This window comes from Cervus canadensis, chromosome 24, assembly GCF_019320065.1.
Source record: "Cervus canadensis isolate Bull #8, Minnesota chromosome 24, ASM1932006v1, whole genome shotgun sequence".
Lineage (NCBI taxonomy): Eukaryota > Metazoa > Chordata > Mammalia > Artiodactyla > Cervidae > Cervus > Cervus canadensis.
This window is the reverse complement of record NC_057409.1, coordinates 43,828,604-43,846,497: the sequence shown is the minus strand read 5'-3', so window position 1 is coordinate 43,846,497 and position 17,894 is coordinate 43,828,604. Positions and strand designations below refer to the sequence as shown.

The following is a 17,894-nucleotide window of genomic DNA, read 5'->3' as shown; positions in this document are numbered from 1 at the left end:
CTATGATTCGAATGTTGGGGCGTTTCACATTGTCCTAGAGGTCCCTGAGGTTTTCCTCATTTCTTTTGATTCTTTTTTCTTTTTTCCTTTCTGCTTCATTTATTTTCATCATTTTATCTTCTACCTCACTTATCCTATCTTCTGTCTCTGTTATTCTACTCTTGGTTCCCTCCAGAGTGTTTTTGATCTCATTTATTGCATTATTCATTTTTAATTGACTCTTTTTTATTTCTTCTAGGTCTTTATTAAACATTTCTTGCATCTTCTCAATCTTTGTCTCCAGGCTATTTATCTGTAACTCCATTTTGTTTTCAAGATTTTGGATCATTTTTATTATCACTATTCTAAATTCTTTTTCAGGTAGATTCCCTATCTCCTCCTCTTTTGTTTGATTTGGTGGGCATTTTTCATGTTCCTTTACCTGTTGGGTATTTCTCCGCCTTTTCATCTTGTTTAGATTGCTGTGTCTGGAGTGGGCCTTCTGTATTCTGGAGGTCTGTGGTTCCTTTTTATTGTGGCGGTTTCACCCAGTGGGTGGGGTTGGACCATTGGCTTGTCAAGGTTTCCTGGTTAGGGAAGCTTACGTCAGTGTTCTGGTGCGTGGAACTGGATTTCTTCTCTCTGGAGTGCAATGGAGTGCCCAGTAATGAGTTTTGAGATGGATCTATGTGTTAGGTGTGACTATGGCAGCCTGTAAGTTGACGCTCAGGGCTATGTTCCTGCGTGCTGGAGAACAACATATTATTTTATACCTAATAGTTGGTACCTTTTAATTCTCCATCTCTATTTTGCTCCTCCTCCTTCCATCTCCCCACTGGTAACCATTATTTTTGTCTTCTCTGTATCTGTGAATCTTCTTTTTTCTTATATTCACCAATCTGCTGTATATTTTCGATGCCACATATAAGTGATATCATACAGTATTTGTCTCTCTCTCTGACTTGTTTCACTTGGCATAATGCCCTCCAAGTCCATCCATGTTGCTGTAAATGGTAAAATTTCATTCTTTTCATGGCTGAGGAGTATTCCATTGTGTATATATGTATGTATTCCATCTTCTATTTCCATTTATCTGTTGATGGACACTTAGGTTGCTTCCATATCTTGGCACTATAAATAATGCTACTATGAACACTGAGGTCATATAGATACAATCTATTGACTGCTTATTGTGGAAGAAAAACAGGAGCTGTCAGTAGCCTTGTCCCACAATTTTCACATTTCTTTTCCCATTAGTCCTCCAATATATTTCATACTTCTTTGTTAGACTAATACTTAGTGTTTATATTATGTATATGTAACTATTTTTAGGATTTAATAATACACCTACAATGATTATGTTTCTAGGCCTGTATCATTTTTTTAATTTCCCTGGAATTAATGTCTTGCTTTTTTTTTACATTTCTTTGTTTGCTTGTCCAATTTTCTATGTTAATATTACTAGATAATTCCAAAATTTTCCATTAGAGTTCCACTAAAACCCTCCTCTTATTATAATCAAACTAATAGCTCCTATTAAAATAAACATAGGAAAAATATTTTGATTTTCTAATGAAAATAAGCACCCTATTAATTTATATTTTTTCCAGTATTACTTGCAAGCTTTATTTAAATGAACATACATCTACAAAATTCCTGAAAACTTGGAAATAAAACATAGGAAAATTATTTGCAAAGTAAAAGAAATAATATGGATTGAACCTAGGAAAATAATGCTTTTTTAAACACATGTTTAAAGAAGTATTTTCAATACTCAACACTTAAGCAAAATGAAGTTTGAAATATATATAAACACACACATATGTACACAAACACACACACACATATATATACATATATAGAACACAGAGAAAATGTTTTAGGATTTCACTAAAATTCAACTGATGTAATAAAACTATCAGGAAACAATTGGACTAATCAAGGAATCCTGCAGCTAAATGAAATAGTATCTCTCATTTTATTTTTTTTATTTTTCCATTTATTTTTATTCGTTGGAGGCTAATTACTTGACAATATTGTAGTGGTTTTTGCCATACATTGACATGAATCAGCCATGGATTTACATGTGTTCCCCTTCCCGATCCCCCCTCCCGCCTCCCTCTCCATCCCATCCCTCTGGCTCTTCCCAGTGCACCAGCCCTGAGCACCCGTCTCATGCATCCAACCTGGGCTGGTGATCTGTTTCACCCTTGATGTATCTCTCATTTTAAAGACAACTCTGAGATACATTTAGGATTCTAGGAAGCTTAACTGTAAACAGAAGTAAACTCAGCTGAGTGAGCCCTGGTGGGAGATGGTCTAATGAAGCCAGCTGAAGCCAGACTGACTGCATTCTCAGCTCCACCAATTACTAGTTATACGACCTTAAGAAATTTCTTTAAACCATACAGTACCTATTTCTTCATCTGCAAAACAAAGATGATAATAAGAGTATATATAAGAGTATATAGCAAAGGGTTATATAGACTAACAAGCTAATCCATGCAAAAGGAAAGAGGGAGAGTCTACACAAGAAGAAAGCAGAGAGGTAAGGGAAAAGGAGATGAAAAACAGGTGTGTATGGACTGGACGCTTGGGTCTCTCAAAAGTCAAGCAATAGCCTAAAGCTCCAATGCAATGGCATTTGTTCATGGCGTGTTTGGGAGGTAACTAGGTCATGAGAGTTGGAGCCCTTGTGAATTCTGATTAGTGTCCTTCTAAGGAACTTCCTACCTTCCAGAAAAGCAAGAAATAAAGGTCTGCTGTTTAAGCCGTCCAGTCTGTGGCAATTTGCTATAATAGCCCACCCTGACTAAGACAGGTGGAAGAGGGCAGATGGGGAGGGAAGAGTGAGATAGAGAAGAATGTATGCATGTGTGATAAACACTGAGAATCACCAACAACAAGCTCTCAGAGAAGAACACCGCAATTATATACTTTACAGTAAGCTGCAAAAACATCATTATAGCCCATAATATAGAAATAAATACTGTAAAATATCAAATAAAAAAACACTGTTTTTGTTTTTTTTCCTATCCCCTGAGGAAAAAACATATTAGTGTAGACTATTTCAAATTATAAAAAATACATTATTTTTTCTAGAAGAGAAATTTAACGTTACCTGTACAGAAAAATACTTCACTTCATCAAATGTAATCATAAAGTCCTTTTCAGTGTTTTGGGATAGCAAGCTACAAGTTTTTGTACATTTCACCACATTGTTAATAGAGATGCGAATGAACAAATTACTGTAATGCTGGGAAATGACTGAAAATACATATTTAGGAAGCAAATTTCATTGTGACTGAACAGTAACACATTGTAAAATTAACCCATTAAACAATTCAGGCCAAAACCTAAGACTCAATCAAATAAAGAAAGAAGTTATAGAGCATATTAAGCAAAAAGGAAAGCCTTTTAAAATAGTATTTTTGCCTGTTGGCGGTAGGCACAATCAGGAAAAGACAGTTGATTCTTCATTAGATTACTTCTCATATTTTTATCCTCACATTTTCATTATAATTATTTTGAAAATTTTCCTATATATTATTTTTAAGGTAACCAAACACTCACAACACATACTTGAAAATTTTTTCTAATAATTATGTGAAAATTCAAAAAGTATAATTCAGAATAATCTATTCTTAATTTTAGGACAACAAAATTTAAAGCAGCACTCTACCTTGTAATTCACTTTACTATCTACTTCACATATACTATATTGGTCAGTATTTTATCTTTCATAGCACTCCATGAATTAAAACAATTTTGTTTTTATGATTTATCTTTAAAACTCTGCTTATATAGAATTCTCTTCAATAACTCACTTTATATAAAAATGAACCATCAAGCCTTCATAATGAGGCTGGTTTTATGCCACAATAATCCAACAATAAGCATTCAACTTAAAGTCACCGAGAAAAATAAATTCCTTAAACAATGTTTAAGAGACGCATAGAAATAAATTAGTACTATCATCCAAGAAGATAAATATTTTTTCTTAAACTTACATGATGATTGAGGTGGATTACAGATAGTTAAAAATCTTTTGTCACTCCCCACCTCAAACAGTGAACTTAGTATTTCCCTCTGCTCTTGAATCTGGCCTAGTCCTGTGACTGTTTTAACATGCAATGGACATGACCATGGCTGAGACTAGGACGAGCTGAGAGAGGCGCTACCCAGGGTACAAAGTTAACTGGACACCAGAAACTTCAGTAATCAAGATAGTATTTTAACATTTTAAAATAAAAACTAATGCAGAAAAAAATTAATGATGAAAGACAAGGCCCTGGGACTACAGGGGAAGAAAGGTCCAATCTCTCAGCTAAGTCCAGTCTTTCAGGCATTCTCATTAAGGCACCAGACATGTAAATGAGTTCTTTTGGACATACCAGCCCTTTTGAACTACAGCCCCAGCTGTGAAAGTATGAAGCAGAAGAACCACTTAGTGAATGCACAGATAATGATTGGTAGTAAAGTGGTTAATGTTTTAAGCTACTGAGTCTTTGAGTGTTTTGTAAGGCAGCAATATATAACTGAAACAGTGACATATGATCATAGTATGATCGTTAAATCAAAAGAAAGGATACTCTTAGGCGTAAAATGTTTGCAGTTTCTTACATGAATGGCCAGGCAGCCGACCTATAACAATCAAAATAAAAACACAGAGAATGAATTTTTTAAAGTTAATTTTTCTTTCATTTTACTGTCACCAAACTATATTTTTTAAAGTTTTACTTTGTTAGTTTTTCTCATTAGAAATTTTTATTAGTAATATCTAGTCACAGATATAAAGCAGAAATACAGAAGAAAAATAGGCAAGATTTGTTCAAAGTAAACCTAAAATAAACAAGAATACAAAGCCAAAAATGGTTCATTTATTAACTTCAATACAGCTGTCACTGTCTGAATCATTTTCATTTTACATTAGGTAAGGACTGATAAAACATAACATCTTGGGAATCCCTAGTACAGATAACAGTTTTTCTGCGAATCAGAATGTTTTCCATAATTTCAGTGATTATTAGAATGCTTATCTGACTCATAAAAATGAAAAATTCATGAATATGGTTATCAGAGATAGCCATTTTCTATTCATGCTTTTTGCTACCATGCAATAAACATTAAATTGTCTTCATATGAAATAAGAAATAATTTATATGGGTTTATCGAGATTTAGTCATACATACCACATCCCCAAATGGCACCAAACTTGGTGTCCCATGTGTTACTTCTTGTTCTTTATTTCCAGACCGTTTAAGAGTTTTTCTCAGCATCTACAATGTAAATAAGTTGAGACTTTAGAAGGCAAAGAAGAATATAATTAGATAAAATACCACTTCTCAACAAATATTTCATGAGTGTCTAGTATCAGATACTATATATTTTAGTCTTATATATTCTATGACTTGAAAACTCATCTCTACCCCCAAGTTTATTATTATGTTAGCAGAGAAACAAAATGTGTACATTTAAATGTAAAATCATTAAGGTAATTGTGAGACAGGAGAGAAGTACATAATAGCATGAACAGTTGAGTTCTCTTTGTGAACAAAAAATGATCATCTCAGTCTAATATGGACTAGATCCTGTATTTCACAAACAGCAGTAATCCTGGTGCAAATTATTCCAATATTCCTTCAGTTATCAGCCACTGCAGGGACTGCAATTACATCCTTTGGAATAGTAGGTACCCTGGAAAAGACTAATAAATAGATGGCTTTTGGTTTTTGATTGTGTGATTTCATCCAGAATAACTCAATCAAATATCTGTAGGTTGATATTTAACTTTGTGTTTAAAAGCTCCAGTCACTACACATAATGGTTAGCATTTAAAAATTACAAGACACTTTAATATAGATTTTGAAAGTAAAGAGCAAGGGATGGGAAGGGGAAAGAGGGGAAAGGTTAGGGGAATAGTGAACAAATGGTCTTTTAAAAATCTAACCTAAAAAAGAGAATTATATTTACTCTCAACCATTGCTGAACTTGAATCAACATGGTCTTATCTATAAGGAAAAATTTCCCAAAAGCTTTGTTGTTATGTGTCTTTTAAGAATTACTTGTCTAATTCTTATAATATGCATAAATCCTTAGTTATGTTGAAAATTTTGTTTTAAAGGACAGAACAAACACTTGAGGTGTACTGAAAACTTTTTTTTTAATATATCTTGGATCATTTTGTTATTGTTGCATCTGACTGGTTTAATGTGCTTTTTATATGTGATTAATTCACAGGTTAAGCTAACTTAATGACAATTACTGTACTGTTACAAAAATATCAATCTGTGTACAGTCTATGTGTATTTAATATGGAACCTCATACTTTCTAAAGTTTTAATGATCTTCTTATGGAAGTCTAGTTTGAAAATGCATCTTAATAACTACAAAATAATTAGGAAAAACTTCTTTAGAATACTAATACTCAATTTAGCCTTAAGAATCTGGCATTTTACTTAACAATCCCTCATTTTATTATCTTTTTTACTTTTCCTTCCTCATATGAGCAGAGCTCTCTTCAATGGCAGCAGCATGAGCAAAACAGCTCTTTGCCAAAATTCTATTTAGAACCTTGAACAAAACTTCTAAAGACTAGTCTCATAAAGCCTCTGACACCACAAAGAATTTCTCCTGAACCTGTGGAGAATTTTAATTCCAATTAATTCCACTTGCCTTTTCTCTCTGCCGCCTTTGGCCCCACCTTGAACAGAAGTCCCTCCTGGCACTTCTATTTAAAAGCCTCTGCATTCACTTACATCACTCTGCACTTTGTTTCCAACGGCCTTTCGGGACCACTCTCCCCCATTCAACAGTTTTCTTTGAAAACCCACCAGCCTACAGGTTTACCTTTTCCTAGCATCTTCCCCCTCCTAGTGCTAATGGCAACCTCACTATCCTTACATCAATTAGCATTCACTAGTATACTGGCAGGATTATATGCCTGGCATTATGCTGATTTCAGCTTGAAATGTTCCTGCCCTTGAGAAGTTCAGGCCAGTGCTGAAGACAAGTAAAAAAACAAGGACAGTTTCACTATAAGAAAAACAAATGCTGAGAAGAGGGAGTTTATCTTTACTCATTCTCTGCACATATCTTATACATGGAAAAACAATAATTTATTCGATTGGTCAGATATTGTCATTTATTGTACAAGCTACAGGTGCATGGAATTCTTTAAAACAGTTCGGGTATTGCGTTTGCTAGTTAAGTAGGTCAATCAATTACATTACCTTGAGTAGTAGAATATTTAGTCTAGTTTGCAAATAGCTAAACATTGATCACAAGAAATTTCATGGCAAAGCCCTTTTAAAAAGTTGGTAAACATAAAAGATGCATCATACACTTTGGTTTTACAAAAAGAAATGTTTCAACTTGCTAAACTTTTCTTTGATGGCTGTCAGTAGTACACAAATTAGCAAATATTTTAAAATATATACTTCTTAATCTGTCCTTTCAGAGTAAGGTGGTGGCATGTTAATGAGTATGAAAAAACTATCTTTTTGAAATAAATTCACATTAAGATGAGAACATTTTAAAAACTACTGGAAATATTTCCTTCTAATGTTTCTTTATGTGTATGCAAATGTGCTATGAGCACCCTAGAAGCTCATAGTATCACACTTTAAAAATTTAGAAACACTTTTGTCTAAAACATTCACAAATGAAGAGCTTCGGCAGGTTGTATGCTGTGTGCTGTGCTTAGACACTCAGTCGTGTCCGACTCTTTGCGACCCCATGGGTTCCTCTGTCCATGAGGATTCTCCAGATCTTTACCAGCTGAGCTACCACGGAAGCCCACCAGCAGCTTAAGAGAACATTTTTCCTTTTAAATGTAAAAAAATGAAAGCCCTCCCTAGAGTTTACCAGAACTAATTAATCAGAGAAGTAACATTTTATGCAAAATATGTGAGCTAAAGACTTTGAATAACATGGCAGAAATGAAAAAATGAGTATTGTGATTTAACAGGTTCAATGAAAAAGCAGTGCTTCCAGTTGGAATTTCAAATATTTAAAGCTCTTTTCTAAATATAACAGCATTAAAAACCGAATACTGAAATAAATTCGCCTTAAACCAGACCTTCAAACCACTACATCACTAAGTATTAAATCATGTTTTTCAAAAATAGCGATACTTATTGAGTTCTGTACCACTAATAAACAAAATGAACTAAAAATCAGTTTTAGAAATATTGCTTATTTATAATTTTTAATTTTTGTATATTGTAGAATCTACAAAGTAAATTGCATTACATTTTATAATGTATAAATAAATATCCAAAATATTGGTTAAAGATGTTCACATATTTTTATTGATAATATTGTGCAGTCAAAGAAATTTGGAGAATACTGCTAAGAAGTCACATTTAGATGCCTGTATCTATCTTTCTGGAGGTTTGAAGCTGCCAGTTCCCACGTGTATGCCCACCTCAGCACAGTCTGCTCAGAATGAAGTACTTCACCTTCTCCATCTGATAGGCCCACTGCCTTCAATATGATATGGAGGTAAGAATTCCATAATAGTTTTCAACTGTGATTCATCACCAGAATGCCTCGGATGAAGGTTATACTTAGTTCCCTATTTGGTTGTCCACTTTTCTGAAAGTACTAACGGTCACAACTCTGGAGCTAAAGAGAAGCAAGGGTTATGATTCCGGTACCAAGCCCCATTCAGGATGCCCATAAACCATTGCATAAACACAGGGCAGATAAGGGGAGTGAGGAGAAAGAGTGTTAGCGAAGGAGGTGACAATATTTCAAGCGGGTCTGAAGAAGTAAAAAATTAAAGACTAGGGGAAGAGGAGCCTAGACAAAATAAATAAGTGTAAAAGCATAAAGAAGTTGTATTTTATATATTATATGTATATATATATATAAATTTATATTACATAATATGTATATATTATACATAAGTATAATATGTTATATATATTTATACATGCTTATATGTAAATATACATATCTACATATAAACATTAGCTATTATTTTATATTTATATTATATATATCTACATAAATATATGTAATTCATTTCCTCAAATTGAGCTATAGTTTCATGCAATCAAAATCAAAGTTCCAACAAGTCTTCCTGTGGAAACTGATGAGCTTTTCCAAGACAATCTTGAAGTAAAACAGGATAACATACTTAAAAATTAAATAAAGACATTATTTCTTAATGTCTAACAGCATTAGCATGAAGTGAAGTGAAGTGAAAGTTGCTCAGTCGTGTCCAACTCTTTGAGACTGCATGGACTGTACAGTCCATGGAATTCTCCAGGCCAGAATACTGGAGTGGGTAACCTTTCCCTTCTCCAGGGGATCTTCCCCACCCAGGGATCGGACCCAGGTCTCTGGCATTGCGGGTGTATTCGTCATCAGCTGAGCCACAAGGGAAGCCCTTGAAGAATGGGATTACCATTAGCATAACAATAGACAAATGCACCAAAGAAACTCATTAGAGAGTCTGGAAACAAACATTTATGCAAACTTCACTTGTGACAAAGACAGAACTAAAGAATAGTGGGGAAAAAAACACTCTCAAATGAGTAAGTAGAAATTGCCACACAGAAGAAAGAGAGAGAAAGAAGAAAAAGCAGAGAGAGAGAAAGGAAAGAAGAGAAAAGAATGAAGGACAAAAGGGAAAAAAAGAGAGAAAAAGAATAGAAAACCTGACTCATACCTCACAGTACACACACAGAATCAGTGAATTGTAGATCTCCATGTGAAAGAAAAAACGATTAGAAGATAACACAGACTTTTATGACGTTTTCATAATACAATTAGAAGGTGATATAGGTAGAAGATTTCTAAAACAGAACACAGAGCAATAACCACAAAGAAAAAGTTTGAAACATTAAACTACATTAAATTTAATAACTTCTGTTTATTAAATGACACCATTAGGAAAGTGAAGGGGCTTCCCAGGTGGTGCAGTGGTAAGGAATCCACCTGTCAATGTAGGAGATGCAGGAAGCTCGGTTCCAATCCCCAGAGGAGGAAATGGCAACCCACTGCAGTATTACTGCCAGCAAAATCCCACGGACAGAGGAGCCTGGCAAGCGCAGTCCATGGGGTCACAGAGAGTCAGACACCACTGAGAATACACACACACACACACACACACACACACACACATACACACACACAGAGCAAAGTGAAAAGATAAGACACTGGAAGATTTTTGCCACATGTTTAGTATAACTGACAAAGGGCCTATAACTAGAATGTGTACACAAACATATACAAACTAGTAAGAAAAAGACAATCCAACAGAAAAATGGGGAACAAGCACTTCACAAAATAGTTTATCAGATCACTCATAATCATTTGGAAGGGAACTCACCCTCATTAGTCCTCAGGGAAATGAAAGCTAACACCACAAAGAGATACCACTACACTTCCCTGAGATGCCTAACCATTAAGAGACAAGCACTATGAAATGGAAGGATGGAGATTATCTAGAACTTTAACACGCTGCCAGTGGGAATATAAATTGGTATATTCTCTTTGAAAAACATTTGGTATTTGGTTGAATATATACATAATAATGACCCAGAAATTCTATTCCTAGATATATCCCCAACAGAATACAAAAATATGTGTATCAAAAGACATATACAAGAACAGTTACAGCTGTATTATTCACCATAGCCAAAAATTAGAAACAACCCAAATATTCATTAACAATGGAATGGATAAATATAATGTGATATGTTCATACAATGGAATACTACAAAGCAAGGAAAATGAGTAACTACATGTACACACAGCATGAATGAATATCACAAACAAAATATTGAACAAAACCCCCCAAAATACATATCTTTAACTGCACACACGACATTCTGTAAGATGTACCATATGCTAGCCCATAAAACCAGTTTCAATAAAATTTGGCAGAATTGAAATCAAACAAAGAATGTTCTCCTACTTCAACAGAATAAATTATAAGAACACAAGGAAATTTGGCTAATACACAAATCCTGGGAATTAAAAACATTCATAAATAAGCTCTGGGTCAAAGAAGAAGAACAACAGAAGTCAGAATATATTATGAGCTAAATAAAAATGAAAACACAACACAAAATTCATGAAGTGCATCTAAAGCAGCACTCAGCTGAAAATTAGCATTAAACATACTTAGAAAAATAAGAGCAAGCTCAACTCAAAGTAAGCAAGAGGAAGAAAACAAAGGTTAGAATAGAAATTATTAAGATTAAAAAAAACAGAAAATCAATGAAACTAAAGGTAGGCACTTGAAAAGATCACCAAAACTGCCAAATCTTTAGCTATACTGATGAAGAAAAAAGATAGAGGTTACAAATTACCAAAACCAAAAAAGAAAGGGGTATACCACTGATCTTACAAAATTAAAAGGATTATAAAGAAATAGCATTGTATTAGTTCTTGTAGCTGTTATACAAATTGCTACAAACTTGGTGACCTAAACAACAAAAATTTGTTTTTTCACAGTTGTGTAGACCAGAAGTTAATATCAGTCCCCCTAGGCCAAAATTTTAAGGAAAAATCCAGTCTTATAGCTTCTAACTTATAGCCTCTGACAACAGGCCAGCATTCCTTAGCTTGTGGTCACATCACTCCAACCTCTACTTCTGTGATCACACTGCCTTCTCTTCTGAGTGTGTCCAAATATCCCTCTATCTCTCTCTTATAAGGACATTTGTGATTACACATAGGGCCCATCAGATAATCCAGGATAATGGCCTCCATCACAAATACTAACTTCACTGCATCTGCAAAAGTTTATTGTCTTATAAGGTAACTACTTACAATCTCAAACAATATATTAACCAATTATATTAACCAATTATATTTATAACCAATTAATATATAACTATATTAACCAATCAGAAATTTAGATGAAATGGAAAAATTCCTATCAAGGCACATATTATCAAAACTGAAGAAGAATATCTGGGAAGACTTATAGCAACTAAAGAAATTAAACTAGTAATTGAAGCTCTTCCTACCAAACCAAACAAAAACAACTTAGGCCCAAACTGTTTCACTGGTGAATTCTATCAAATACTTAAGAAATAATAACAATCCTTAACAAACTCAAGGAAAATAAAAAAGAAGAGGAAAGAGGAAAGTACACATCCCAGGTTATGCTATGAGGTCAGTTCAGTTCAGTTCAGTCGCTCAGTCATGTCCGACTCTTTGTGACCCCATGAATTGCAGCACACCAGGCCTCCCTGTCCATCACCAACTCCCAGAATTTACACAAACTCATGCCCATCGAGTCGGTGATGCCATCCAGCCATCTCATCCTCTGTCGTCCCCTTCTCCTCCTGCTCCCAATCCCTCCCAGCATCAGGGTGTTTTCCAGTGAGTCAACTCTTCGCATCAGGTGGCCAAAGTATTGGAGTTTCCGCTTCAGCATCAGTCCTTCTAATGAACACCCAGGACTGATCTCCTTTAGGATGGACTGGTTGGATCTCCTTGCAGTCCAAGGGAATCTCAAGAGTCTTCTCCAACACCACAGTTCAAAAGCATCAATTTTTTGGTGCTCAGCTTTCCTCACAATCCAACTCTCACATCCATACATGACCACTGGAAAAACAATAGCCTTGACCAGACAGACCTTTGTGGACAAAGTAATGTCTCTGCTTTTTAATATGCTATCTAGGTTGGTCATAACTTTCCTTCCAAGGAGTAAGTGTCTTTTAATTTCATGACTGCAGTCACCATCCGCAGTGATTTTGGAGCCCAAAAAAATAAAGTCAGCCACTGTTTCCACTGTCTCCCCATCTATTTCCCATGAGGTGATGGGGCCAGATGCCATGATCTTAGTTTTCTGAATGTTAAGCTTTAAGCCAACTTTTTCACTCTGCTCTTTCACTTTCATCAAGAGGCTTTTCAGTTCTTCTTCACTCTCTGCCCTAAGGGTGGTGTCATCTGCATATCTGATGTTATTGATATTTCTCCTGGCAATCTTGATTCCAGTTTGTGCTTCTTCCAGCCCAGTGTTTCTCATGATGTACTCTGCATATAAGTTAAATAAGCAGGGTGACAATATATAGCCTTGACGTACTCTTTTTCCTATTTTGGAACCAGTCTGTTGTTCCGTGTCCATTTCTAACTGTTGCTTCCTGACCTGCATACAGGTTTCTCAAGAGGCAGGTCAGGTGGTCTGGTATTCCCATCTCTTTCAGAATTTTCCACAGTTTATTGTGATCCACACAGTCAAAGGCTTTGGCGTAGTCAATAAAGCAGAAATAGATGTTTTTCTGGAACTCTCTTGTTTTTTCGATGATCCATCAGATATTGGCAATTTGATCTCTGGTTCCTCTGCCTCTTCTAAAACCAGCTTGAACATCTGGAAGTTCACGGTTCATGTATCGCTGAAGCCTGGCTTGGAGAATTTTGAGCATTACTCTACTAGCTTGTGAGATGAGTGCAATTGTGCGATAGTTTGAGCACTCTTTGGGATTGCCTTTCTTAGGGATTGGAATGAAAGCTGACCTTTTCCAGTCCTGTGGCCACTGCTGAGTCTTCCAAATTTGCTGGCATATTGAGTGCAGCACTTTCACAGCATCATCTTTCAGGATTTGAAATAGCTCAACTGGAATTCCATCACCTCCACTAGCTTTGTTCGTAGTCATGCTTTCTAAGGCCCACTTGACTTCACAATACAGGATGTCTGGCTCTAGGTGAGTGATCACACCATTGTGATTATCTGGGTCATGAAGATCTTTGTTGTACAGTTTTCCTGTGTATTCTTGCCACCTCTTCTTAACATCTTCTGCTTCTGTTAGGTCCATACCATTTCTGTCCTTTATCGAACCCATCTTTGCCTGAAATGTTCCCTTGATATCTCTAATTTTCTTGAAGAGATCTCTACTCTTTCCCATTCTGTTGTTTTCCTCTATTTCTTTGTATTGATCACTGAGGAAGGCTTTCTTATCTCTCCTGGCCATTCTTTGGAACTCTGCATTCAAATGAGAATATCTTTCCTTTTCTCCTATGCTTTTTGCTTCTCTTCTTTTCACAGCTATTTGTAAGGCCTCTTCAGACAACCATTTTGCATTTTTTCATTTCTTTTCCATGGGGATGGTCTTGATCCCTGTCTCCTGTACAATGTCATGAACCTCCGTCCATAGTTCATCAGGCTCTCTGTCTATCAGATCTAGTCCCTTAAATCTATTTCTCACTTCCACTGTACAGTCATAAGGGATTTGATTTAGGTCATACCTGAATGGTCTAGTGGTTTTCCCTACTTTCTTCAGTTTAAGTCTGAATTTGGCAATAAGGAGTTCATGATCTGAGCCACAGTCAGCTCCTGGTCTTGTTTTTGCTGACTGTATAGAGCTTCTCCATCTTTGGCTGCAAAGAATATAATCAATCTGATTTTGGTGTTGACCATCTGGTGATGTCCATGTGTAGAGTCTTCTCTTGTTTTGTTGGAAGAGGGTGTTTGCTATGACCAGTGTGTTCTCATGGCAAAACTCTGTTAGCCTTTTCCCTGCTTCATTCTGTACTCCAAGGCCAAATTTGCCTGTTACTCCAGGTGTTTCTTGACTTCCTACTTTTGCATTCCAGTCCCCTATAATGAAAAGGACATCTTTTTTGAGTGTTAGTTTTAAAAGGTCTTGTAGGTCTTCATAGAACCGTTCACTTCAGCTTCTTCAGTGTTACTAGTTGGGGCATAGGCTTGGATTACCATGATATTGAAAGGTTTGCCTAGGAAACGAACAAAGATCATTCTGTCATTTTTGAAATTGCATCCAAGTACTGCAGTTTGGACTCTTTTGTTGACTATGATGGCTACTCCATTGCTTCTAAGGGATTCCTGCCCACAGTAGTAGATATAATGGTCATCTGAGTTAAATTCACCCATTCCAGTCCATTTTAGTTTGCTGATTCCTAGAATGTCGACATTCACTCTTGCCATCTCCTGTTTGACCACTTCCAATTTGCCTTGATTCATGGACCTAACAATACCAAAGCCAGACAGGCATCACAAAGATAAAAAACAATAAATCATTATTCCTTACAAACACAGAGGCAAAAATCTTTCACAAGATATTAGTAAATTAAATCCAACAACATATTAAAAAGAACCATACACCATGACAAAGTGGGATTTTTTTCATCTGAAAAATCAATGTAATAAAATTAAATTAATAAGTCATATTGGTAAATATGTCCAATACAGGACAAAATGACATAACTTAGCTAGATGCAGAAAATGTATTTGACAAAATCAAGATATATTCTTTTTTTAAAAATATTTATTTATTTATTTGGCTGCACTGGATCTCCTAAGGAAATACAATTCAACAAAATTGATGCTGTTAGTGGTAAACAGTTTGAACAGACCACTTTCTATTAAAAAAAAAAGAGAGAGAGAGAGAGACAGCTAGCAATGAGCTATCACCAATGAAAAGCAACAGTCCAGATGATTTCACAGGGAATTCTACCAAATTCAAAAATTAAGTATCCCATGGCACCATTAAAGAAAACTTTTTTATTCTTTTTACAAAGCAAGCATAGCATTGATACCTAAACCCATAAAGAAGACTATGGATGAATGCGAAGGCACTTCAATCATGTCCAGCTCTGTGCGACCCCACAGACAGCAGCCCACCAGGCTCCTCTGTTCACACGATTCTCCAGGCCGGAACACTGGAGTGGGTTGCCATTGCCTTTTCCAATAGATGATTATAACAAAAACATTGACACGAAGATACTAAATAATAAAAACAGACTCTAATACCACAAAGAAAACAATATGCAATAATCAAGTGAGATTAATTCTAGGAATGTAATGAGTTGGTTCAATAATAGGAAATTCACTAATAATGAATTTCTCCTTATGATATAAGGAGGAAAATTATGCAATTATCTCCCTATATCTTTATTAATAAATGGCCCCTGACAAAATTCAACAACTTTTCCTGTTAAAACACTGACAAAAATAGCAATTAAGCCAGGACTTGAAGTTTGAAGCTTCAAATATTTCATTTGATGGGGAAACACTGGAAACATTTACTAAGATCAGGAACAAGGTAAGGTTGTCTACGATCTCTACTATGACTCAACATGTTACTAACTGGGAGCATTAGTCCAAGCAGTTAGGTAAGAAAAATCAAATAGAGGCAAGAGAATTGAAAGAAAAGAGGTAACACTGTATCTATTTGAAGATGATCTGATAGTATATCTAAAACCTAGAGAATTAAAAATAATACTAACTCAAATATTTAAAAAATTCAATAAGGAAGCAGGACATGAAATTAACATACAGAAATCTACAGCCTTAAAATAGATGAATAATTGGATCATCGAAAAAGCAAGAGAGTTCTAGAAAAATATCTATTTCTGCTTTAGTGACTATGCCAAAGTCTTTGACTGTGTGGATCACAATAAACTGTGGAAAATTCTGAAAGAGATGGGCATATCGGACCACCTGACCTGCTTCTTGAGAAACCTGTATGCAGGTCAGGAAGCAACAGTTAGAAATGGACACGGAACAACAGACTGGTTCCAAATTGAGCAAGGAGTATGTCAAGGCTGTATATTGTCACCCTGCTTATTTAACTTCTATGCAGAGTACATCATGAGAAACGCTGGGCTGGAAGAAGCACAAGCTGGAATCAAGATTGCCGAGAGAAATATCAATAACCTCAGATATGCAGATGACACCACCCTTAGGCCAGAAAGTGAAGAACTGAAAAGCCTCTTGATGAAAGTGAAAGAGGAGAGTGAAAAAGTTGGCTTAAAGCTTAACATTCAGAAAACTAAGATCATGGCATCTGGTCCCATCACTTCATGGCAGATAGATGGGGAAACAGTGGAAACAGTGGCTGACTTTATTTTCCTGGGCTCCAAAATCAGTGCAGATGGTGATTGCAGCCATAAAATTAAAAGACATTTACTCTTTGGAAGGAAAGTTATGACCAACCTAGACGGCATATTAAAAAGCAGAGACATTACTTTGCCAACAAAGGTCCGTCTAGTAAAGGCTATGGTTTTTCCAGTGGTCATGTATGGATGTGAGAGTTGGACTGTAAAGAAAGCTGAGTGCAGAAGAATTGATGCTTTTGAACTGTGGTGTTGGAGAAGACTCTTGAGATTCCCTTGGACTGCAAGGAGATCCAACCAGTCCATCCTAAAGGAGATCAGTCCTAGGTGTTCATTGGAAGGACTAATGTTGACGCTGAAACTCCCAATACTTTGGCCACCTAATGTGAAGAGCTGACTCACTGGAAAAGACCCTGATGCTGGGAAAGATTGAGGGCGGGAGAAGGGGACGGCAGGGGATGAGATGGTTGGATGGCATCACCGACTCGAAGGACACGGGTTTGGGTGGACTCCAGGAGTTGGTGATGGACAGGGAGACCTGGTGTGCTGCAGTTCATGGGGTTGCAGAGTCGGACACGACTGAGCGACTGAAGTGAACTGTAAGTAGAAGAAGCCCCACTTGAGGAATAATCTTAATGAGAAGTGGGCAAAACTCTTAAGAGGAAAACTTTAAAACACTTCTGAAAGACACAGAAGTAGAGTTGAATAATGAAAAAACATCTCTGGATAGGACAGACCAACATCATAAAGATGTCAGTTCTACTTAATTTATCAATTTAATGCAATTTTTAGTTTTTAAAAAGGCTTTTATTATGAGATAAGCAAGTTAACAAAGTTTTTATAAAGAGTGAGAATAGTCAGGAAGTTACAGGAAAAGAAAACTACAAGAGAGGAGGGGACCAGCCCTACCAGACTTCAAAACATACTTTAAGTCTTCAAATAAAAAAGTATGGTCTTAAGTACTTTTCCCAAGGTAGAGTCATGAAATATATGGGAAATGCCTACTAAATATGATTGACTTGGGAAATGCTGCATTTCATACTCCCTTCTTGAATATTCACAAGGCATTTAGCATGTTAAATATTCCTGCA

At 35.8% G+C, this 17,894-nt stretch overlaps 1 protein-coding gene across 1 annotated transcript in view; it reads right to left on the bottom strand.

Moving 5' to 3' along the window:
• C2CD6 (C2 calcium dependent domain containing 6) overlaps positions 1-17,894 on the bottom strand; it is a 137,977-nt gene that overhangs the window by 118,562 nt on the left and 1,521 nt on the right. Inside the window, exons 2-4 of the mRNA XM_043445794.1 lie at positions 5,172-5,258; positions 4,572-4,623; positions 3,101-3,246 (exon numbers count right to left, since the gene is read on the bottom strand). Coding sequence (XP_043301729.1) covers positions 3,101-3,246; positions 4,572-4,623; positions 5,172-5,258 — 285 coding nt within the window. The remainder of the gene's footprint in view (positions 1-3,100; positions 3,247-4,571; positions 4,624-5,171; positions 5,259-17,894) is intronic.